Source organism: Zea mays, chromosome 8, assembly GCF_902167145.1.
Source record: "Zea mays cultivar B73 chromosome 8, Zm-B73-REFERENCE-NAM-5.0, whole genome shotgun sequence".
Classification (NCBI taxonomy): Eukaryota; Viridiplantae; Streptophyta; class Magnoliopsida; order Poales; family Poaceae; genus Zea; species Zea mays.
The window spans coordinates 133,498,582-133,521,034 of record NC_050103.1 but is presented as its reverse complement, the minus strand read 5'-3'; the positions used below and the strand labels follow the sequence as shown (position 1 = coordinate 133,521,034).

General features: G+C 44.2%; 2 protein-coding genes across 4 annotated transcripts; both read right to left on the bottom strand.

Moving 5' to 3' along the window:
* Positions 1-9,890: 9,890 nt before the first annotated feature.
* On the bottom strand, positions 9,891-14,110 carry LOC100217208 (uncharacterized). 3 transcript variants are annotated; one of them, XR_004851748.1, is made up of 6 exons: positions 13,383-14,110; positions 11,285-12,118; positions 10,986-11,188; positions 10,634-10,897; positions 10,340-10,569; positions 9,891-10,239 (listed from the first exon to the last, which is right to left on the bottom strand). XR_004851748.1 is itself a non-coding variant. In NM_001360086.1 (6 exons), the coding sequence occupies exons 1-6, from the start codon at positions 14,002-14,004 to the stop codon at positions 10,141-10,143; spliced, it is 2,178 nt and encodes a 725-aa protein (NP_001347015.1). In that variant the 5' UTR covers positions 14,005-14,090; the 3' UTR covers positions 9,899-10,140. The 3 variants fall into 3 exon arrangements, 1 of the variants encoding a protein (NP_001347015.1); XR_004851747.1 differs by having other exon boundaries at positions 10,340-10,542; NM_001360086.1 differs by having other exon boundaries at positions 9,899-10,239; positions 10,340-10,495; positions 13,383-14,090.
* Positions 14,111-20,308: 6,198 nt separating this feature from the next.
* LOC103635915 (uncharacterized) lies at positions 20,309-20,851 on the bottom strand. The gene is made up of 2 exons (XM_020543359.1): positions 20,741-20,851; positions 20,309-20,642 (listed from the first exon to the last, which is right to left on the bottom strand). The coding sequence occupies exons 1-2, from the start codon at positions 20,808-20,810 to the stop codon at positions 20,332-20,334; spliced, it is 381 nt and encodes a 126-aa protein (XP_020398948.1). The 5' UTR covers positions 20,811-20,851; the 3' UTR covers positions 20,309-20,331.
* Between the last annotated feature and the right edge of the window lie 1,602 nt (positions 20,852-22,453).

Below are 22,453 nucleotides of genomic sequence, written 5' to 3'. Positions count from 1 at the left end.
GTAGGTTTGCTTAGGTATATGAATTAAAAGCAAGCAATCCTACCATATGATTTACCTAGTATGCATGATTTTAAGCAAAAGTATATAACAAATGTAATACTAGGCAAGAAAGGTAAACTAGATATAAGGTAAATAGATACGCATATCTAAAAACGAGAAATACAATAAAACTAGTTACCTTAGTCATGGGTGGGAAATTTGGGTCCAAAATTTTCACTAACCCACTTGGCAATAAACTTGATCTAGTATGATGTATCCCATGATATACATCCCGAATTTGCCAAGTCTCCAAATTTCCCGACGACCTTCGGTCCACTCACTTTCCTTTCGGGATCCAAACCTTCTTGGTGCTTTTCATGGTTGAAATTATTTCCTTTGGCACCCAGATGCGTTTGACCCCCTTTCCTTTGTTGGCTTGCTTGATGGCCTTGATTGCTATCACCTTTCCATTCTTCTTCTTTTTGATTAAGTATGGTGTAGCAGTCTTTTTATCCACCTTTTTGATGTAGGTGTTGGAGATTTTGCTTGATGGCTTTTGCTTGAGCTTTTGCCTTTGTTTATCCCCGGTCATCGCCTTGCATTGGAAAGACTTGTGGCCTTCCCTGTGGCACAGCCTACAAATCACAGTTTCTCCCTCCATAGGCTTGTTCACTCCCGCAGTGGTGTTATCCTGTGGAGGTTGGATTTGTTTGACTTTGCCTTTCTTGTTATACAAGGCCTTGCCAAGGCGAGCCACTTCTTGCTTTAATTGTTCATTTTCCTTTGCAACCTCATCCGAACATGTCTCTACAACAATATTCTCAACAACGACTTGGTTGCAGGGGTTAGAATCATCAATTAAATCAAAGCAGGAAGTAGAAGCATCTTTCTTAATTATTTCAGGTATTTCAACTAAAGATGCTGCTGGGGTGCTACCAATGTTTTCTAGCTTAGTAGTTAGCTCATTATTGTGTATGCTAAGAATTTCCATTTTCTCTAGCAAATTTTCAATAGCTTCTTGGGAGCTAGCTAACTTAGCCTTAAGTTTTTCATTCTTTTTAATAAGGTTGTCATCGGTAGCAGTGGATGGAGCACTAGATTCTAATAGCTCAATTTTAGTTGATAGCTCACTATTTAAGTTTGCAAAAGTTTCAAATTTTTCTAGCAAACCTTTGTAATCATTTTGAGAGCTAACCAACTTATTTTTCAAAGTTTTAAGTTGAGCTTTTTGCTTAGTGCAAACATCCTGAAAAAATTCTACGGCTTCCGCAAGCTCATCTAGAGAGGGCTTTCCCTCACCTTCATCATCACTACTACTTTCATCACTAGAGGATGGAATGCTTTTGTTACCTCTTTCCATAAGGCATTTGTGTGATGACCGTGATGAGCGTGATGAGGACCGGTGGCTGCGCGTCCTTGGAGGTTCATCTTCACTTGAAGAATCATCCCAAGTTCTAACACTTGTTAGCGCCTTGCCTTTGCTCCTCTCCTTTTTGGGTTTGGCCATATTTGGACAGTTGTCCCTGAAGTGGCCCTTCTCCCCACATGCGAAGCATCCTCTCTTCCTTTGCTTTTTCCTGTCAATATTAAAGAGAAGATCCTCGACCTGCAGGGGCACACCCATTAGATTAATCTTGCGAATCATCCTCATTACCTTTCCGACGCGTCGGATTGTTTCTTCGTCCTCGGAGGATGATGTGCATGGTTGATTATCTTCATCATCATCACTTTCTTCTTCTTCCTCTTCTTCACTTGAGGAACTTGGAGTGGGAGCCTTCTTTTTTTCCTTCCTTTCATCACATGCAAAAGCATATGGTCTTGAGGAAGTTGGCTCCTCTCCCCGACTCATTTTTCGCGACATCTCAAAAGCCGCGATTTTCCCAATCACGATGGTCGGGGTCATGTTGCTCAAGTCCTCCATGTTGTGAAGGATGGTGATGATGCTCCCATATCTTTGTTGAGGTAGCAGGGAGATAATCTTCCTCACAATGTCTGCATCACCTAGCTTATTAATGCCAATAGAATTGAGCTCATTGATAATTAGATTCAATCGAGAATACATGTCTCTAACAAGCTCATCATCTTTCATAGCAAAAGAATTATACTCATTTAAGACTAGGCAATGTTTTTGCTCACGGACATTGGATGTGCCGTCATGGAGCTCATGCAATTTTAGCCAAATCTCATTAGCAGTTCTCAAGGTAAATACTTGATTAAAAATATCCATGCTAAGAGATTCATACAAGCAATTTTTGGCTCTAGCATTTAAATGAATTTCTTTTTCCTCACTCGTGGTGGGTTTCTCGGGATTCTTGAGAGGTTTCATCCCGTCACGAGTGACTCTCCAAACACCTAGATCAACGGCCTCTAGGTAACAAGCCATTCTAGCACTATAATATGGGAAATTAGTGCCGTCGAAGTGTGGTGGCCTATGGGTATCCATCCCTTCCTCTAAAAAGCGTCGACTCTTTTTAGCGGTGAAGCTAAAGCGTTTCAAATGAGCCAAACCGGCCTTTGATACCACTTGTAGTAAACGGGTGACGCCTAAGAGGGGGGTGAATTAGGACTTCTAAAACTTTTACTAAACTAGGCCACAATTAAATCCCTAGAGCAAAACCTATGCAAATAATCAAAACTAGAATGTGCAAACTCGGTTTTGTCTAAGTGTTGCTATCTCTACCGCAAAGGCTAAGTTTCAATCTACACTAAATAAGTATGACAATAAGATTGAAACTTAAATGCTTAATATAAATGCGGAATGTAAAGAGCTAAGTAGAGAAGCAAACTCTCGTGGAAGACGCCGGTATTTTTACCGAGGTATCCGGAACCACGCAAGGTCCCGACTAATCCTCGTTGGTGCCCCTACGCAAAGGGAAGCCCACGCGAGGGCCAAGCACCACGGTCGAGTAACTCCGTAGAGAGCCGCAGGCCTTCTCCACGCGCGAGTGGTGCTCCGCTTTCGGCTCCTCCCGGACGCTCCCCGCCGTCTCCACTATCGAGCTTCCGGCCGAAACGCCGCGGGCCTCGTTCCCTCCGGTACACGGTGGTGGCCGTGACACAAACGCGGTTGTCACGGTCTCGCAAGACTCTCGCCCCACTCGGTACAATTACAACGACTCACGCAAGAGCCGAGGGGTTGTGTGGTTTTACAAAACTCACTCAACTAACTAGGGTTCACCTAGAGCAAGCGCTAAAGCGGTCTAACTAACCTAAGCACTTCGCAAAGCACCTACGCTAATCACCGAGTGATTCTATTAAGCACTTGGGTGTTTGAGCTCTTGGAAATATGCACTATGTGTCTTGGTATGTTGCTTGGGCTCTCACACTTGAGAATGGCCGGTTGGGGTGGTATTTATAGCCTCCACACCCCAAACTAGCCGTTGGACAGAAAGGAGCAGCTTTCTGTCGTCGGGTGCACCGGACAGTCCGGTGCACCACCGGACATCTACTGTGCATTGTCCGGTGCACGCCACGTCAGCCGACCGTTGGCGCCTGTAGCAGTCGACCGTTGGATCCGACCGTTGCCGTCTGCCCGTTGGCACACCGGACAGTCCGGTGCACACCGGACAGTCCGGTGCTACAGCCAGAGAGCGCCTGTCTGCGGCCTCTCTGCGCAGACTATCCGGTGCCTCACCGGACAGTCCGGTGCACACCGGACACCAATGTCCGGTGCGCCACCAGGCGCTGGCTGACAGCCCTCATCTTGGATTTCTTCGCTGATTTCTTCGGGCTTCTTTGTTCTTGAGTATTGGACTCCTATGTATCTTTTTATGTCTTCTTTTGAGGTGTTGCATCCTCATTGCCTTGGTCCAGTTCTCTTCGCATCCTGTGAACTACAAACACAAACACTAGAAAACTTATTAGTTCACGGATTGTGTTGTTCATCAAACACCAAAACTCAATTAGCCAAATGGCCCGGGGTCCATTTTCCTTACAAGAGGATCATAAATGAGCTCAATGTGTGCTAAGAATGGCCAAGAGAGCCCTCACACACGAGCTCCACTTCTATTTATAGCCCCCAACACAAACCTAGTCGTTATGTGCAACTAGCACATGTTTTGCGCACACGCGGACGGTCCGCGCCCCATGCCCCCATGGCCGAACGGTCCACTGTACTAGTAACGGCTATAAAGACCGTTTGAAACCTGTCAGCGTTGTCAGAAAAAAGTCAAACCTAGACGGTCCGGGACCTGTCAATATGAAATGCCAGAGCACTGACCAATTTGAACAACACGGGTGGATTGTTCGCCAACCACGGTCGGACGGTCCGCACCAGGACCACATACTGTCCGGCTAAAAACCCCGGACAGTCCGTAGTACAATGACTCAAAAACACAATGTCCCTGCCCAAACTCATCTTGGCTCATGCGGACGGTCTGGCCTCCTCGCCCGGACGGTCCGCGCAGGAACACAGAGACAGGTGCGCCAGGAGACACCTCTGGCAGAATCACGGACGGTCCGGCCTCCTGGCCCGAACGGTCCGCCGACCACAGAATTAGATAATTTTAGTTTGAGCTTTAACAGAAGACTTTGAATTTTGAAAACCGAAGCACTTAGTGATGCTGCTCCCATATTTTTATTATGGTAGTAGGGAGAATCTTCCTCACAATGTCCACATCTCCTAGCTTATTAATGCCAATAGAATTGAGCTCATTGATGATTAGATTTAAACGAGAATACATGTCTCTAACAAGATCATTTTCTTTCATGACAAAATAATTGTACTCATTTAAAACTAGGCAATGTTTTTGCTCACAGACATTAGATGTGCCGTCATGGAGCTTATGCAATTTTAGCCAAATCTCATTAGCGGTTTTTAATGTAAAAACTTGATTAAAAATTTCCATGCTAAGAGATTTATACAAGCAATTTTTTGCTCTAGCATTCAAATGAATTTATTTTTCTTCACTCGTGGTGAGCTTCTTGGGATTTTTAGGTGGTTTCATCCCGTCACGAGTGACTCTCCAAACACCTAGATCAACGACGTCTAGGTAATAGGCCATTCTAGCACTATAATATGGGAAGTTAGTGCCGTCGAAGTGTGGTGACCTATGGGTATCCATCCCCTTCCTCTAAAAAGTGTCGACTCGATTAGCGGTGAAGCTAAAACGTTTCAAATGAGCCAAACCAGACTTTGATACCAATTGAAGAAAACAGTGATGCCTAAGAGGGGGTGAATTAGTACTTTTAAAAATTCTCTCTAAACTAGGCCATAAATAAATCCCTAGAGCAAAATCTATGCAAATAAATAATCTAAAATGTGCAAATTAGGTTTTGTCTAAGTGTTGCTATCTCTACCGCATAGGCTAAGTTTCAATCTAAATAATCTAACCAAAAAGACAAGATTGAAACTTAAATACTTAATGGTAAATGTGAAAGGTAAAGAGCAAGGTAGAGATGCAAACTCTCGTGGATGACGCCGGTATTTTTACCGAGGTATCTGGAACTACGCAAGGTTGCGACTAATCCTCGTTGGTGCCCCTACGTAAAGGGTAGCCCACACGAGGGCCAAGCACCTCGGTCGAGTAACTCTGTAGAGAGCCGCGTGCTTTCTCGAACGCTCCCCGCCGTCTCCACTACCGAGCTTCCGGTCGAAACATCGCGGGCCTCGTTCCCTTCGGTACACGGTGGCAGCCATGACAAAACTCGGTTGCCACGGTCTCGCAAGACTCTCGCCCCACTTGGTACAATTACAACGGCTCACGCCAGAGCTGATGAGTTGTGTGGTTTTTCTAAACTCACTCAACTAACTAGGATTCACCTAGAGCAAGCACTTATGCGGTCTAACTAACCTAAGCACTTCGCAAAGCACCTATGCTAATCACCAAGTGATTCTATTATGCACTTGGGTGTTTGAGCACTTAAAAATGTCTACAATATGCCTTGGTATGTTGCTTGGGCTCCCACACCTTCAAATGGCCGGTTGGCAGGGTATTTATAGCCTTCTCTCACAATTATAGTCGTTGGACAGAAAGCTGTTGTTTCTGTCGACGGGCGCATCGGACAGTCCGGTGCACGCCGGACATGCACTGTTCACTGTTCGGTGCCCTGGCCACGTCAGCTGACCGTTGGGGTCTGTAGCAGTCGACCGTTGGATCCGACTGTTACCAAACTGTCCGGTGCACACCGGACAATCTAGTGCCACAACCCAAGAGTGCCTAGTTGCAGGCCTCTCTGTGCAGACTACCCGGTGTCCCACCGAACAGGTACTATTCATTGTTCGGTGTGCCACCAGTGTGCTGGCTGACTGCCCACTTCATGCATTTCTTCGCTGTTTCTTTTGAGCTTCTTTTCTTCTTGAGTTTTGGACTTCATATCTTTTATGTCTTCTTTTGAGGTGTTGCATCTTCAGTGTCTTAGTTCAATCCTCTTCGCATCCTATGAACTATAAAAATAAACACTAGCAAACACATTAGTCCACAAGGTTGTGTTAATCATCAAACACCAAAATCAATTAGCCAAATGGCCCAGGGTCCATTTTCCTCACAGGGCCCTGAAGGCCCATGTGGCCCATCTAGTCAAAACCCTAATTTTGCACTATATATAGAGGAGAACACCACCATATGTTGTAATCCTAAGAGATGAATACATACATGAATGAGAATATCAGTTCCTCCTATCTTTGTGTCTCCTGTGTTTGTGATTCTACTTCTAGTTAAGGAGCCTTTAGACTAGACCTAGTAGCAAAGGGTTCTTAACGGTCCTAGACGCAATCTATGCCAAACACACACGCCTGCGAACAATGGTCGTAGGAGACGCCATAGCCACGTAGAGGAAACAAGAGGTGCAACCCTAGCCCTACTGACGCACTACCCTACCATCGCACACCTAGGAGCAGATCGCTCGCTCGCAGGGTAGCTGTCAACATAGTGCATGACCAATACACATCCCAGCTAGATGATCTTCGTAAAATTTATTCAAAAGCGAGGTTACGAGTAACCTGAAGCCCAGCTTTTAGAGAAGCACCTGAGCAGTTGGATTCACAAGTAAAAGTCAAATTATGCCCTTGATCACTTTTCTTTACATAATAATGTTCTCGATAATCACCATAACATGCTCAGGTTAAGAGTTCTGTTTACCCTACGCCTTGCATACAAATGAACTATTGGGTAGTTTTGCTATGTTCTTCCTAGTTTTGGGATTAATGCTATATATGAATTACGATCATGTTCTATTATTATTGTCAATGGATTCTCTATTGTTTATGATAAGATCATTTTGTTAATTGGAATGTGGAGCGTAACCTGGGAAAACAGTGCTACCACAAGGGTGAAATGGGACGCCCTTGGCCAAATGATTAGGAAAGCTAAGGAGAGATTACCTTACTCGAAAGGGCAAGCGGGGAGTGCGTCGCTGCAGAGTATAGGGAGGTTCTCGGGTTGAACTGTCTGTGATAGCTTTTCGGACGAGGGAATCCTATGCTCCCTTCTTCCTGACACCGTAGCGGGTTTTCTCAAATTAGTGGAACTTTGAAAAGGATTCATAGTGCTACACTGTCTCGTCTCCTCAGTAGAGATGAATGGGATTCGAGGCCCCTTGGCAAATAGGTAACATGGTTTGTGGGTAAAGATGTGTAACCTCTGTAGAGTGTAAAACTGGGATATCGGTCGTGCTCACGGTCAAGAGCAGCTCAGAACTCTCGCATGATTAATTATGGAATTAAATTTAATCTATCATTTGTATTGCGTTGTGGGATTTATTACTAATTGTGACCAATTATTTAATTGGGATGATATCTACTTATATTTAGTAATTGCTAATAAAATTTTGACTAACTCTAAAAGCAAGGTTCAACCTTAACCATTTTTTCTTAGTAAGCCTTACACTTCACATGAGCCCACACCTTAAGTGAGCTCATGCACATTATTCCTCACAACTTGGTGAGCGATGAACGTATGTGAGCTCACTGTTGCCAAACTCACACCAGGTTAAGAACAAGTATTGCCAAGATAAGGAACATGAAGGATGCTACGATGAGTTTGGAGAGGTCTAGATCGTCGTCTTTCAGTCAACTATGGTTGCGGAGGATCGTTGTTGTCATATGATGATTATTTAGCTATTATGTACAGAACCCCTACTATGTAATAAATATATGACATTGATTTCTATATCATAAGTCATCATATTTGTGAGACTTGATTCTAACACACATTTGATTCGTGCCCGGGTTTACCCTTAAATCCGGACGGGACATCGAGAAACCATGAAAACCGGCTGAGAATCCGTGTTGTTTCGACGAAATTTGTTGTGTTTTACCGAAAAATGTTAATTAATTTTTAATAAAAAAAATTAAATATATGACATATCATATTACTAAGAAAAATATAGCTTTTATTATAATTATTTGTTTTCGTTTTTTTGTAATGTTGAACGAATTTTAAAAATAACCATCATGAAAACCGTTCTCGCCTAGTAACTGTAACAGTAAATTTTAACGGAAATTGCCGCTTCCCAGCCGAGAAATTTTACCTTGGTTGTACCCTAAAAAATACTACCCATGTGTGCATAGGTACTAAACTTTGTACGTGGTTAATTATGGGCACATGTGAACATTTGAGTAGAAATATGTCAGGCGCAACTATGCAGACATAAACATGAATGTGAGAAAATCTTTTTAAAAATATTTAGAGGGTAGGAGGTCTGTTTTAAAACAGATTATTTTTAAGTACAATAATATTTTTTATTATATATCTAGATATAGTGTGTATCTAAACATATAGTAAAAGCTAAGGCCACGTTTCGAACCATTAAAGCTAATATTTAGCTAAAATTAGTTGTAGGAGTTTCAAACACGGCTAACCTTTTAGCCATCAATTAGTTTATTGTTGACCTAGCCCAGCTAAAACTTTGTAAAAGACCTCTCTACCACTTTTAGGCCCACCAATTCATCCACTCCCTCATATGTGTCCATGCCCCTGTCTCGTGAATGGGCGCCGCTGAACCATGGGGGCACGCCGCCGAACCACACCGCATTACGTAACTACTCTATTGTCTCTGTCACACTACGCTGCTGCCTCCCGTCGCGCCACCTCACCCACCTCTCGTGGCCGCCTTGTCGCCCTCCATGCCTCTCATCTCGCAACGCTGCCCCACTGGCATCCCGTCCCGTCATATTGACTCCTTAATCTGTATCACTACTCAAGAATTTTATATGTTTTTTAATAGACTGGTGTTGTTTGTGTTATGTTTGGAGTGTGAAATCCATTTACTTTTAGCAAGGTACTATAAAAAATTAGTAGATCCTAGCTAACAGTTAATTAGGTTATTCAAGCTAACAAATTATTAGCTAGCTAACTATGGTGTGTTTAGTTTGGGTTGTGGCTATGAAAAAAGTTGTTGTGTGCTGTGAGCTATAAAAAACTAATGTGGGCTATGAAATGTAAAAAAAGCAACAAAAAAATCGGTTTGGTGGAAGCCAATAAAAGATGCTAAAATTTCTTCCATATATATTTTCACAGTTTCATCCAAAAGCCGTTAAAAATAGGTGAAGAGATGCTTTCAGTCTGTCTTGTGCTATGAGAAAGTCGATTTTTAGAGAAAAAAAATGTTTACTGGATCGAACCCTCTGGTTTAGCTTTTGAATTTTAATTGTCAAAAGCTAAAACCAAACCAAACCAAACACACTCTATTAGCGTTAGCTTTATGAGTTCTACACAATGCCAAAAATGTCATGTAATTACGTGAAACTGCCCATGTAATTACGTGAAACTGCCCGTTGTATATAAGTAAAAACGCAGGGATAAACAGGAGCAGAGGGGGAAAAGTTCAGATCCAAGGCTAATAGTCCAGTTAATTGTTAGCTAACTCACAACTAATAATTAGTTTATTAGTTAGCTTAGTTAGTTTATTAGCTAGCTCGGCTGTTTAGCTGGCTAACTATTAGCTCTAGGAGTTCAAAGAGGGCATAAAGCTAACAATAGCTGAGAACGACAGCAAATCAATTTCTCACAACCTGAAAGAATATCGCAAACTGACAGGCAGGCGTCATGGTCGCAAGTATTTCAGCTTCCACAAATTGCCAGAGCGCATCTTGCTCAATAGATAACCAATCAATCATACATACATGGCTCGTTCTAGACAGCGACTTGTGTAAAACTAAATATCAGATCAGACCCTACGATTCACGCAGCTTCCGGAATGCAGATTCACACGGCTTCTCGTTTACATGGGCGTGATCGCCTGGACGGATCTTCCAAACGGTAGAAACAGGTCCACCATGGAGTCATACTCCTCTCTGCTAACCTGAGCAGCGTTCAACATCTGCATCGCACATTGATGGGGAAACAAATTCAGATGTCACCAAAGCAAAATAAGATATACATATATTATTCAACTAACCACAAAAAAACTGGTCACTCGCCTTTTGCACAAGCTTCGAATTCGAAAAGACTGGAGCAAGGGCGGGAAGCTGGTGCACAGAGAGCGCGTCAAGCATTACCAGAACCACAGCCTGCCACTGCCTCGATCGCAGAGAAGGCAGGGCGTCAACAAACGACATTGTGTCAATCAAGTAGCCCTGGTACAGACACGGTGTAGTTTCATCATGTGTTACCGCCGATATAACTGTCAGCCACCAGCATCAAGCTAAACCTATAGCAGCCTTATTTTAAAAAAGGTACGATATTATTATCTGCTTGGTAAAGTTGACACGTACCAGAGTAATCTCCAGTTTTGAAACCGGTATCTGCAACCTCAAGTTTGATATGAGTACTGGCACGGCGTTACAAACGCAAGAATCTAGAGCTCTTCTAATCTCCAATGAGAGCCCATCCTTCAGAACTGTCTTCTCAGGACATTCCCTCCCATTGGCAATCAACAACTCCTCCACTGAACCCCTTTCAAGCCCATACACATAGGCCAAAGACGAACTGGATATCCATCCGAATAGCGCGGCCCACATCGTCCCGAAAGCAGACAGCTGAAAAGAAATGTACATCGTGCTGAGACCGAATTAAAAGCAAAACTGGAATTTCTCCTCTCTTTTTTCCCTTCTTAATAATACTTACAGTTAGACTAAAACCTTCTGGAGGCATGTCATGCCAAGAATCATCAACTTCAAACAAGTCTGTATCCAGAAGTACAGGTTTCTTAGGCCACTTGATAACATCCCTATCTATCTCAGGGTCATCATCTCCGCCACTGTTTTTGCCATTGTCATGTTCTTGCTGGTTAAGCATGTCAGGCAGAATGATGATTCCAGCATTTGAAACTGACGTTAGAGAGGCTTACGTCAGTATCATTTAATAACAAAAGTTGTTAGCCTCAAAGAATAGCAGCCGTGGGAACATAATGAATACATGCTCACCTGCATCTTCTGCTTCTGCTGTGCCTGAAGAAATAGCTTCTGCTGCCTCAACAAGTGCTGCAGCACACGCTTCAGCAGATGCACGCCTTAGTGAATTGTCTATGCCTTCCTCAGGTCGTTTTATACTACTTGAAGGGCTTTCATATGCTTTGCTTGTTTCTAGGACACTTCCATTCTCATCTGCCCATGTAACAGACTGCCTACTGCTCTTAGACCCGGCAACTTTCAACGAAGACTTCCATGCAGGTCTCATCTTTTCATCACTTGTCTCATCATTTCCAATGTTCACTGCTTCACTGAATTCTTCACACAGTTGTTCAGAGTAAGCCTGTGTTGAATCTTTTTCTGAAGATTGAGATGATGAGGGGTGATTGTCTACCAATACAGAACTTGACAAGTAGTTATACTGATTCATAGCATTTTCCTCCATGTTTGTCGAAGCAGGCCTTTTTGTAGACTTACCCTTCTGTGCTCTTGATGATGCTTTACTCATTTTATTTTTCTGACTGCCTTTTCTCTCTTCCAAAACTACATCCTCAAGCTGCTTGGCAATGGAATCAGATATGCAAGATGACAGCATACTGTTATCTTCCTCTTGCTCTAACATCTTTGATGGAGTTTTAGTTTTCTTCTTTCTAGGCGTCCTTGTATTCTCACCAAGAACCAGGCTGCCCATTCTCTCAACTATTACTTCGGAGCTCACGTGTGTTTTAACCAATGAAGGTGAACTTGTCATGCCATCTTCACCAGGAGCAGCAGCACCATAATCCACATTCTCAGTTCTGGACAGTTCAGGTCCAGCACCTTCGTTCTGCTGAACCTGTGGCTTTTGTCCTGACAACAGAACATAAGCTCACTGTATCTTCAATTGTTCAAAATTTAAGACAAGTCGAACAAAGGGCAAGAATGGAGATAAGGATCCTTTCATGTACAGAAATGTGCATGCAAGAAAAACTACCGTTACTCTGGTAAACATTCTTACTTACACCAGTGACTAAAAAATTGGTGTGTTAAATCAATATCAACCCCAAGATGCTTGCAGGCAGGACCCTATAAATTGTCAGTGTGCTGCAAAGTGCAGGCTGAACTGCATCAGTAGCAAAGTTATGATGTGCAAAATGCAGCAGTAGAGATACTAAGGGTGTGTTTGGTTTGGCTTTTGGCTTTGGCTTTTGCCCCCTAAAAGCCAAAAGCCAACCAAAGGGCTGGATCCACGAAGCAGCTTTTTCTAAAAGCCGACTTTCTCGTAGTGCAAAACTGAAAGCACCCCTGGACCTGCTTTTAGTGGCTTTTGGATGGAACTGTGAAAACATATATCAAAGAACTTTTAACGACTTTTAGTGGTTTCCACCAAACGATTTTTAGCTTTTTAACAGCACACAGCCTATAGCAGCTTTTTCCACAGCTCACAGCCCACAGCAACTTTTTCCACAGCCACAGCCCAACCAAACAGACCCTAAATCAAGGGTACTGACTAAAACTCCAAGGGTGAATGACCTCAACACATCATGGTGCAAAGGAGTAATAGTCAGAAAACCATTGAGCAACAACCTCTATTGTTCTATTTTTCTTTAATTTCTACTAGCATACACACTTAAACAATAACACAAACATCTGCAGGCTGCACACGTCAACCGCCATAGACACGATCATCACATGGAAAATATGCAAGTAGGTGTCAAGTTTGGCTCCTTTCACCCAAATAGTCTTCATGTATACAAAAAGGTTGCTAACTAGATGCACTAGCAGGATGCAAATAAACTACTAATTGCGACACAACCACAGGTAAAGATTACTTATATTTACATGTTAAAAACTTAAAAGTAACAATATCAACATAGAATCATATCTTATTCCGGAAACCAATTCAACCTACCCAAGTTATTCATGAGCAAACACCTATGGAAATATATAAGACCAAATACATAAACTGCAACACTGAAGTCTAAAGCAACATATCTCCATGCAATATTTCAGCATTACGACAAGACACTAACACCACCATTGGGCTCTGTTCTCGCCTTTCCGTCATTCAATCAATTGATATTTACAAAATAATAAAATGCAATCATGGGCAAACAAAGTATGGGATACTCACCATGAGCACTGCGGTCATGGCGCGGCACATAACCCTCAATGGCATCGGAGGGCCCAACCCAGTCCTGCAGCAAGACCTCGCCAGCCCCGGCGACCTGCTTCTCCTTGATCTCCACCTTCCTTCCCCCGTCCTCCACCTTCCCATTCCCATCCAGTCCCTGGAACCCTAACCCGCTCCCGTCCCCTGCGGCGGCGCCCTCAACGAGCGCGACGACCGCGGCGAGGCGGTCGAGCGGGACCCCGTAGGGCCGGTCGTGCGGGAGCGAGGCGGCCAAGGCCTTGGAGGCGACGAGGCAGCGCTCGGAGCAGAACTTGCGCGCCTCCTCGAGGTCGTAGACGCGGTGCTCGCTGAGGGCGATGTGGAAGCGGGGCCCCGTGGCGGCGGCGGAGGAGGAGGAGAGAGGGTTGGGGCACGCGGGGTTGCCGCAGACGTCCGAGATGGTGCGCTCGGTGACGACGTCGTCGTAGTCGGCGCGGGAGAGGAGCGCGGAGGCGGCCGCGTGGATGAGGGCCTCGCTGGACACCGCGGCGCCGTCGAGGAGCGCCATCTGGACGCGGAGCACCGCCGAGGCGACCGTTCGCGGCGCCGCCGCCGCCGCGGCGGCCGGGGCCGGGGGGCTCATCTTCGGAAGGTTCGAGAAGGCGGCGACGGGGTTGGGCGTGCTGGGACTGGGAGAAGAAGCGTTCGCAATTGCAAATGAGTTCAAGCGAAGTGGCAGCAGCGAGCGACACGGGCTCGTGCTGGTAAAGGCGGTTCTAGCGTGCTTGGGTGGGTTTGTTTGTCAGACGGAAAAAAATCCATTTTACAATTAGTTTGACAACTCTATTTTTCAATGAAAAATAAAATAATTTTCTGGAAAATGAAAATCTCTTGAAAAACTAGAATTTCCAAACTAGCCCTTATTTTCTTCAATTATCTATAGTAAAAATTGTTTTTTTCTCTCTAATAACTACAAAACTTATATAGATTCTCTCCCACCTGTTCCCTCGGCGTTTTTCCCTTGTTATTGTATGTTTATTTTGGTCGAATCTTTGAAAAAATGTAAGAAATCACTCAAAAAATCTAATTTTATTGAACTCCACATGAGTAGATTTATATAGTAAACATATGATGTAGTATGCTTTAGTATAAATTTTTTGGTACTCCCTCCATTCTGATTTATAATTTATTTGATATTTTTGTGTTAAGTTTGACTGGCTCATTTTTCATTTTTTGATGAAAAAATAAAATAAATCAAAGCCTTAGATGATATCACGTAAAAATTAACGATAACTATAAATTTTCTTAATAATATGAGTCGGTTAAACTTGGGTAAAAAGCCCATGATACTCAGAGCCTGATTCTCTTCATAGCCAGAAAAGTAAGTAAAAAAAACTGAACCAAATATGTCCTGTGTCTTAGAAGATGAGTAAGGAGTTATGTCTTGATTTTATTTTTTTGTGATGGTAGAAAGAGGTACAACTGTTTTTTTCCCTTGTCTGCCCTGATGAGGCCCAAAATTTCATGGCTATGCTAACGGACTCAGGCCCATGTGCTTAAGTTGCACAATGATGGATTTTGCAAGGCCGAATCAAATTCAGAGCGCAGGACCATGTGGGCTGCCCCCACCCTGCAGGATCGCGGAATGAGTGGGTTTGATTTTGTCTCGGGCTGATTGTCTGTTCGTGGCTGCACGCTCGCTCGAGCCTGGCTGGTCGGATACGGACGTTTTGACAGTACGAGTGGATGCAGGCAATTAGTCTTCAAATGGCTTATTTTGCATCGTCTCATGCAGCCCACGCCTTCGACGTGCAGACTACCAAACATGCGCTCAAATAAAGTCAATGTATGCAGTGGTCCAAGACAAAACGATGCGGCCAACCAATCATATGGGTGACATCTCTTTGTATATCTAACAAAGACGATACGTCATTGTCATTCACTGATATTGAAAGGGAAATGTGCCCTTGGGCCATTTCTAAGTATTTTGGTGATTTAGTGTCCAACACAAGTGCCTAAGTGTTAAATGGTGGACAAAGTACAAATCATGTATAAAGGTATGTTTCTCAGACTTAGTACATTGTTTTATAGACTAATGTATTGTGTCTAAGTGCTGGAAACAGGAAAAATCAAAGTGAAATTAAAGATAGCTTTGTTCAGCCAAAGTCAGCTCTGTCTGGGTGCACCGGACAGTGTCCGGTGCGCCAGGCTGGCTCAGGCGAACTTGCTGCTCTCGGGAAGTGATTAACGGCGTAAGGCTATAATTCACCGGACTGTCTGGTGTGCACCGGACTGTCCGGTGAGCCAACAGTCGGCCGCGGAATCCGCGCGTGACACGTGCAAGAGCCAACGGTCAGATGGTGCACCGGACAGTGTCCGGTGCGCCAACGGCTCCAAAGCGCCAAACGGTCGGCTTCGCCAAATAAGGAAGGAGATCCGCACCGGACAGTGTCCGGTGGTGCACCGGACAGTGCCCGGTGGTGCACCGGACTGTCCGGTGCGCCAGGCGACAGAAGGCAAGAATTGTCTTCCTAGAATGCACTCAACGGCCCTTAGCTGACTTGGGGCTATAAAAGGGACCCCTAGGCGCATGGAGGAGAACACCAAGCATTCTCTAAGCATTCCTAAGCACCAAGACTTCGATTCCACGCATTTGTTTCTTTGTGATAGCAACTAGAGCTCCATTTGAGTTGTGAACTCGCTGAGTTGTGTTGTGAGCTCTTGTTGTGACTTGTGTGCGTGTTGGTACTCTGATTTCGTGTCTTGTGTGTGTTGCTCATCCCTCCCTTACTATGTGCTTCTTTGTGAACTTCAAAGTGTAAGGGCGAGAGGCTCCAATTTGTGGAGATTCCTCGCAAGCGGGATATAGTAAAGTGAAAGCAAAACACCGTGGTATTCAAGTGGGTCTTTGGACCACTTGAAAGGGGTTGATTGCAACCCTCGTCCATTGGGACGCCACAACGTGGAGCAGGCAAGTGTTGGACTTGGCCGAACCACGGGATAAACCACCGTGCCATCTCTGTGTTGATATCTTTGTGGTTATCGTGTTGTGCAAGTTCTCCTCTCTAGCCACTTGGCTTATTCGTGCTAACTCCTAATCAAGTTTTGCGGATTAAGTTTCAAGTTTTTACAGGATCACCTATTCACCCCCCCTCTAGGTGCTCTCAATTGGTATCGGAGCCGTTCTCTTCAAGAAAGGGACTAACCGCCCGAAGAGATGGATCCTAGGGGCAAGGGGATGGTGGTCAACGATAAGGAGAAGGAGTCCTTCGTCAACGAGCCTAAAGATGACAAGCCTACCGACTCGGGCTCGGGCCACAAACGAAGAGATGGGAAGAAGAAGAAGACGAGGCGCATCAAGGAGATCGTCTACTACGACGACAGCGACGAGTCCTCTTCTTCCCAAAAGGACGACGACAACGTCTACGAGAATAAGAAGACGATTAATTCAAACTTCTCTTTTGATTATTCTCGTGTTCCTCAAAGTACCAATGCTCATTTACTCTCCATTCCACTTGCTAAAACTCCTCATTTTGATGGAGAGGACTACGGATTTTGGAGTCACAAAATGCGTAGTCACTTGTTCTCTCTCCATCCTAGTATATGGGAGATAGTAGAGAGTGGAATGAAATTTGATAGCTCGGATAGTCCTTTGTTTATCAATGAACAGATTCATAAAAATGCACAAGCTACTACTGTGTTGTTAGCCTCATTGTGCAGGGACGAGTATCATAAGGTGAGCGGCTTGGACAATGCCAAGCAGATCTGGGACACCCTCAAGATCTCATATGAGGGGAACGACGTCACCATGCTCACCAAGATGGAGTTGGTGGAAGGCGAACTCGGGAGATTCGCGATGATAAGAGGGGAGGAGCCAACCCAGACGTACAACAGGCTCAAAACCCTCGTCAACAAGATAAGGAGCTATGGAAGCACGCGATGGACGGACCACGACGTTGTCCGCCTAATGCTAAGGTCCTTTACCATCCTTGATCCACATCTTGTGAACAATATTCGTGAGAATCCTAGGTACACGAAGATGACGCCCGAGGAGATCCTTGGAAAGTTCGTAAGCGGGTGGATGATGATCAAGGAGGCTAGATACGTCGACGATGCATTAAATGGTCCAATCCAAGAGCCTCAAACTATTGCTCTCAAGGCAACAAGGAGCAAGGAGGCACTACCTAGCAAGGTGGCGCAAGTTGAGGCGGCCAGGCTTAATGATGAAGAGATGGCCCTTATCATCAAGCGGTTCAAGACAACGCTAAAGGGTCGCAAGGAGCACCCCAACAAGAACAAGACGAAGGGGAAGCGCTCCTGCTTCAAATGTGGTAAGATTGGTCATTTTATCGCAAATTGTCCCGATAATGATAGTGACCAGGAAAAGAAGAGTGGAAAGTGGGAAAAGAAGAAGAACTACAAGAAGGCGAAGGGTGAGGCACATCTTGGAAAGGAGTGGGATTCGGATTGCTCCTCGTCTGACTCCGACAACGAAGGACTCGCCGCCACCGCCTTCCACTAGTAGAGATCTTATCATCGATGACGTTCGTATTGCGTCACTGCATGTGTATATATCGTCACAGATAAAGGTTTGTGACGAATTTGTGACGAGTTCGATTTGGTCATAGGGGTCGCGTCACATGTGTTGTGTTGTGACGGACTACCCAGTTTCGTCATCGATGTGTATACATTCTGTGACGAAAGCTGCGTTGTCATGGAAGTGAATTCATTCTATGACGATCAGTTGTGGTCATAGAGGAAGGCACTTTTCCGTCATAATTCGTCGTCTGCCCGAGCAAACTGACGGCGTTGTTAACGCCGTTTGGTTTCTGTGACGGTACGGTATCGTCACAGATAGAGCCGTTGTTTGGTCATTAACAGCCGTTTAGAAGGTGCTGATGCGTATGACGTCAGCACTGACATGGCTAGTGACGTGGCAGCTGACGTCAACGCTGACGTGGCTAGTACAGTGGCAGCTGACGTGGCATATGTTTTATTATATGCCACCAGTTTGGTCACAGATGTGCAGAGAATAATGTAATTGGAAATTGCAAAATATACTAGAACAGAGGAATGAGCACACAATTCCATATTCCATAGATGAATACAACTAGTATTCCAGTGCGCATACAAACTAAGTGGACAACACTAAACTCAGTTCACAGCATCACCACTTGACTTCACATTTCAGTTGAGTTTGCACAAACATAACAGCATATAATCAAAAGTTGACACCCACGAGCAACTAGAGTTTTTGGGTACCCTCATGTCAAAGAACAGGCCAAAAACAGCAGCTCTGACTAGCAGCCCTCATGTCGAAGAAGAGTTACCATGCAAGGACAAGAGCTTCTTGATGAGCACATTGGTCTCCTCCATCTCCTTGCTGTTCTTCTCTGTTATCTTCTTGTACTCCTCCAACTCCCTTTGTGTCCTCGCCTGCTGTTCCTCAGCTTCTTCACATTTCTTCCTGAGCTGGTCGAGTTCACCTTGAACAGCAGCCGTCGCTTCAGCTGCAAGTTGTTCCCGAAGCTCACTATGATTTGATGATGATGCCTTGGAGGTTGCCGATGTTTTGATGCCGACGCTTTTCAGGAATTGGTATGAGCTGCTCTGGGACATCACCTTCGACACAAGGTGCACACTGGATGCTGGCATCTCACCTTCAACAACAGGTTCAGCCCTCAAAGCCTCCATATGAGACTGAAATATCATGGACAGAAACAGTAACATATTAATGCTAATGAGCAACAGCAAGATGCTGACAGTAATGTGAAAACAGTGACTTTCATTTCTAGTGCACATTATAGCAGATTATAGCAGTTACAAATTATAGCCTACAAGGCATTAACAAAGACTATGAAAAATAGACTGACAGACTCTAAAAGCTATACATTTGATGGCAAATTATAGCAGATTATAGCAGTTACAAATTATAGCAGATTTGCTTAAAAGCTATACATTTGATGGCAAATTAAAAGCTATACATTTGAAAGACTCTATAAATAGACTATGAAAAATAATGTGAAACAGTTACAAATTATAGCAGATTTGCTTAACAAAGACTCTAAAACCTATACGTTTCTAGTGCACGGGTCCTACAAAAAATAGACTATGATATTTACTTTCATTTCAGAAATTTGATGGCAGACAAATGGCAGACAAAATAGACTATGATCTGAACTCCCCTGGGATGGGACAGGCGATCTCACTCATCGATCTCACTCCCCTTCGTTCCATCGACCCACAGCCAGCCTCCCTCATATGATCTCATAACAATTACACTAAATAAAGCAAACAAATGAACTTACAAGTGCTTCTCTTGCCGGTTCACTCAGGCCACGTTTGGAGCTGGTATGACAGGTCTTGAAGGCGTCCACCGCATCTAGTTCTTCAGTCTGATCTAAGCTGGGTTCTTCTCGGTTTCTCTTCTGCTTCTGTTTCGTGGATAAACAATCACAGCGAAGTTTGCTCAGATCAAATGCAATAGAAGTTGAGTGCAAAAGTGCGGGTAGTAGTACAAGGTAATAGTTACTTACATATGCGTGTAAGTGTGCCACATAGCAGCGAGAACCCGTAGCCTGATGAAACTTGACTTGACTGCGGTTCTGCTTGTTCTTTTCACTTATTTCCTACAAGAGAATGAACATGTCAGATTAGATCATAGGTTCAATATGCGAAGATCCTTTGCAAACGTATAGTGAAAGAACAATATATGACAAGATACCCATACCATGTTCTTTGGATCAGACCACTTTGCAACTAATGCCCTCCACTGTTCATCAGTCATGTAAGATACAGGAGAAGTTGTGCTAATCTCATTTGCAGGTACACCATTGAAGTATTTCTGCTTGAGCCGATAACGCTAGTTTTTTATCGCAGAGCGTAGCATATCGGTGCAAGCTTCCTTTGTTGCCTTGTCCTCAGTGTTAACGAACAAGCGCCCCTATGCATATGACAATTCCATAGTTAGTCAATTCAGGTTAAGCAGTATACAAGTGAACCATAGAATCAGTAATGCACTTACATTTAGCTGTGACACAAAGCTGTTGTAGTATTTCTGGTCGTCCTTGTAATCTTTCCAACGAGTTAGGATATGCATGGTTTCCCGAATAATGATGCCAGCCTCTGATGCAAACTTGGCAGCTTGAACAGGTTCATGTGGCCTTTTTTTGCCTTCCTCAACAGCTATGGGCAGTCTCCTTTGCATAACTTTAGTCATCCTGTCCAGTTGTTTTCCCTTGGTTGCTGCCCTGGGTCTCCTTGGTGCTCGCTGTGTAGGAGCTACAAAATATAATTCGCTTTTATTGAATAATGAAATTGTTTTGTTTCATGCAAATCAGCAAAAGAGATGCCTTATTTGACTGAAAAATAGAACTTGCCTTCAGTTTCTTCATCTCTAGCTACATTGGCTTGAGCATCACCTGTACTGTCATGAGCAGCAGATGCCATGTCTTCCTCTTCAGCTCTGCTGAAATGATCAGCAAGTCCAGGTGTAGTACTACTGTTGCCTTCAGCATCACCTGTACTGTCATGAGCAGCAGATGCCATGGCTTCCTCTGCAGCTCTGCTGAAATGGTCAGCAAGTCCAGGTGTAGTAGGGCTGTTTGGTATGTGATCATTTCCATCTGTTGGTACCTGTACATTGTAGCCATCTGTCTCTGTAGAGTGAAGCCTTTTTGAAGATTGCTCCTCTGGTTGTGCACCTGCCCTCACTCTCTTGTTGAACCTAATGCCTGGAGCCATGTTGGGGTCTATCTTCTTCTTTGAAGCAAGGGTTGTGTTTCTACCTCTTCTAGGATACTGTCCACAAAAAAATAGTCATGTGCATTTAAAAGCAAGACCATATATTAATTAAGAGGTATGAAATAAAGAAGATGAATCTAAAAGCATGAGGATATATTAAACACCAGATTAAAAACATTGAAATGCAATGCAACTATTTGGCATCCACTACTTTGAAGATAGAAGGAGCACCTTCATTGCCAGGGGTTTTGGCTGCTCATAATATTCACTGTCATCATCAGTATCTCCTTGATCATCATCGTCAAGGAGATAGAAAGAGACATATGAATCCGAATCTGAACTATTATTTATCTTGTTTGCTGCATGTTTCCCCTTTGTTGATGCAGATGGTGAGACAGAATTATTTAGAACAGAAGTATATTTGTTCAGACCCAAATCTTGCATCTTCTTTATATTCTCCTCCACTTGTTTATCCCGTCTTCTCTCATAAGCAGTTCGCTCATGTTGAACTACTTGCAAGATAGATAAGAACAAGCATACTGTGTGTATTAGATAATGTAAAGGATTTTACTAAAAGCTAAGAGGTACTACTATTTGCAGGGAAGGATTTGACTAAAAGCAAATAGATAAGATGTGTAGATTCAGTCATTATGAAGCTTGGTTATGATTGTGCAAGTTCATAATTGTGGTTGCACTATAACTGTAGTGTTTCCCCTGTTTGGTTGTGGAAATCTTTATGCAGGCTTAAACAATGTTCAAAGTACTAGCTAGTACATTGATTAGGCGATGTAGATTTACACAAGCTGATGAACAAACAAAGTGAAGATATTCTCATCTCTTTCTACCAGCAAGGTTCAAGAAAGCACTAAGCGCTGAGTGAGCGGTATGGTGGTGAAAATGCTTAAGCGTGATTAATCGTGCTTAATCATTTTTGTTAAAAAGAGAAAAAAAATACATGATATTGGGCCACCCTGCAGCAGCCCTTAACCCTCACCTCCTCTCTTCATGAGTCTGCAGCCCACTAGGCCCACCTGCCAGGAGGCTCAACGCAAAACCCCTCTCCTGTGATGACCTAGTACTCTGCTGCCTCCTTCCACGGCCCGCGCCGCCGCCCTGTGCTCTCCGCCTCCCTCTCCCGAAGCCTATCCTCCTCCGTGTCGTACGCTCTCCGGCTCCCTCTCCCGAAGCCTCTCCTCCCTCGTGCGATCTTCACCTCTACCGCGAAGCCGCTCCGCCTCTCTCTCACCAATCTGCTGCTTGCAGCCATCGTAGGTCCGTCCGCTCTCTCTCTCTCGTCGATCCGTCGATTCGCTGCCTGCTGGATTGACCCCGGAGGTGTTCCTCCTCTT

What these genes read in the sequence shown, in the direction of transcription:
- LOC100217208 (NM_001360086.1), bottom strand. Translation starts at nt 14,004, where the DNA reads ATGAGCCCCCCGGCCCCGGCCGCCGCGGCGGCGGCGGCGCCGCGAACG. An exon ending in CAGAAGGTTTTAGTCTAACT is followed by an intron (nt 10,898 to 10,985) that starts GTAAGTATTATT and finishes ATTTCTTTTCAG; the next exon opens with CTGTCTGCTTTCGGGACGAT. An exon ending in CAAAACTGGAGATTACTCTG is followed by an intron (nt 10,496 to 10,633) that starts GTACGTGTCAAC and finishes TGTCTGTACCAG; the next exon opens with GGCTACTTGATTGACACAAT.
- LOC103635915 (XM_020543359.1), bottom strand. Translation starts at nt 20,810, where the DNA reads ATGGCATCTGCTGCTCATGACAGTACAGGTGATGCTCAAGCCAATGTA. An exon ending in TAGAGATGAAGAAACTGAAG is followed by an intron (nt 20,643 to 20,740) that starts GCAAGTTCTATT and finishes TATATTTTGTAG; the next exon opens with CTCCTACACAGCGAGCACCA.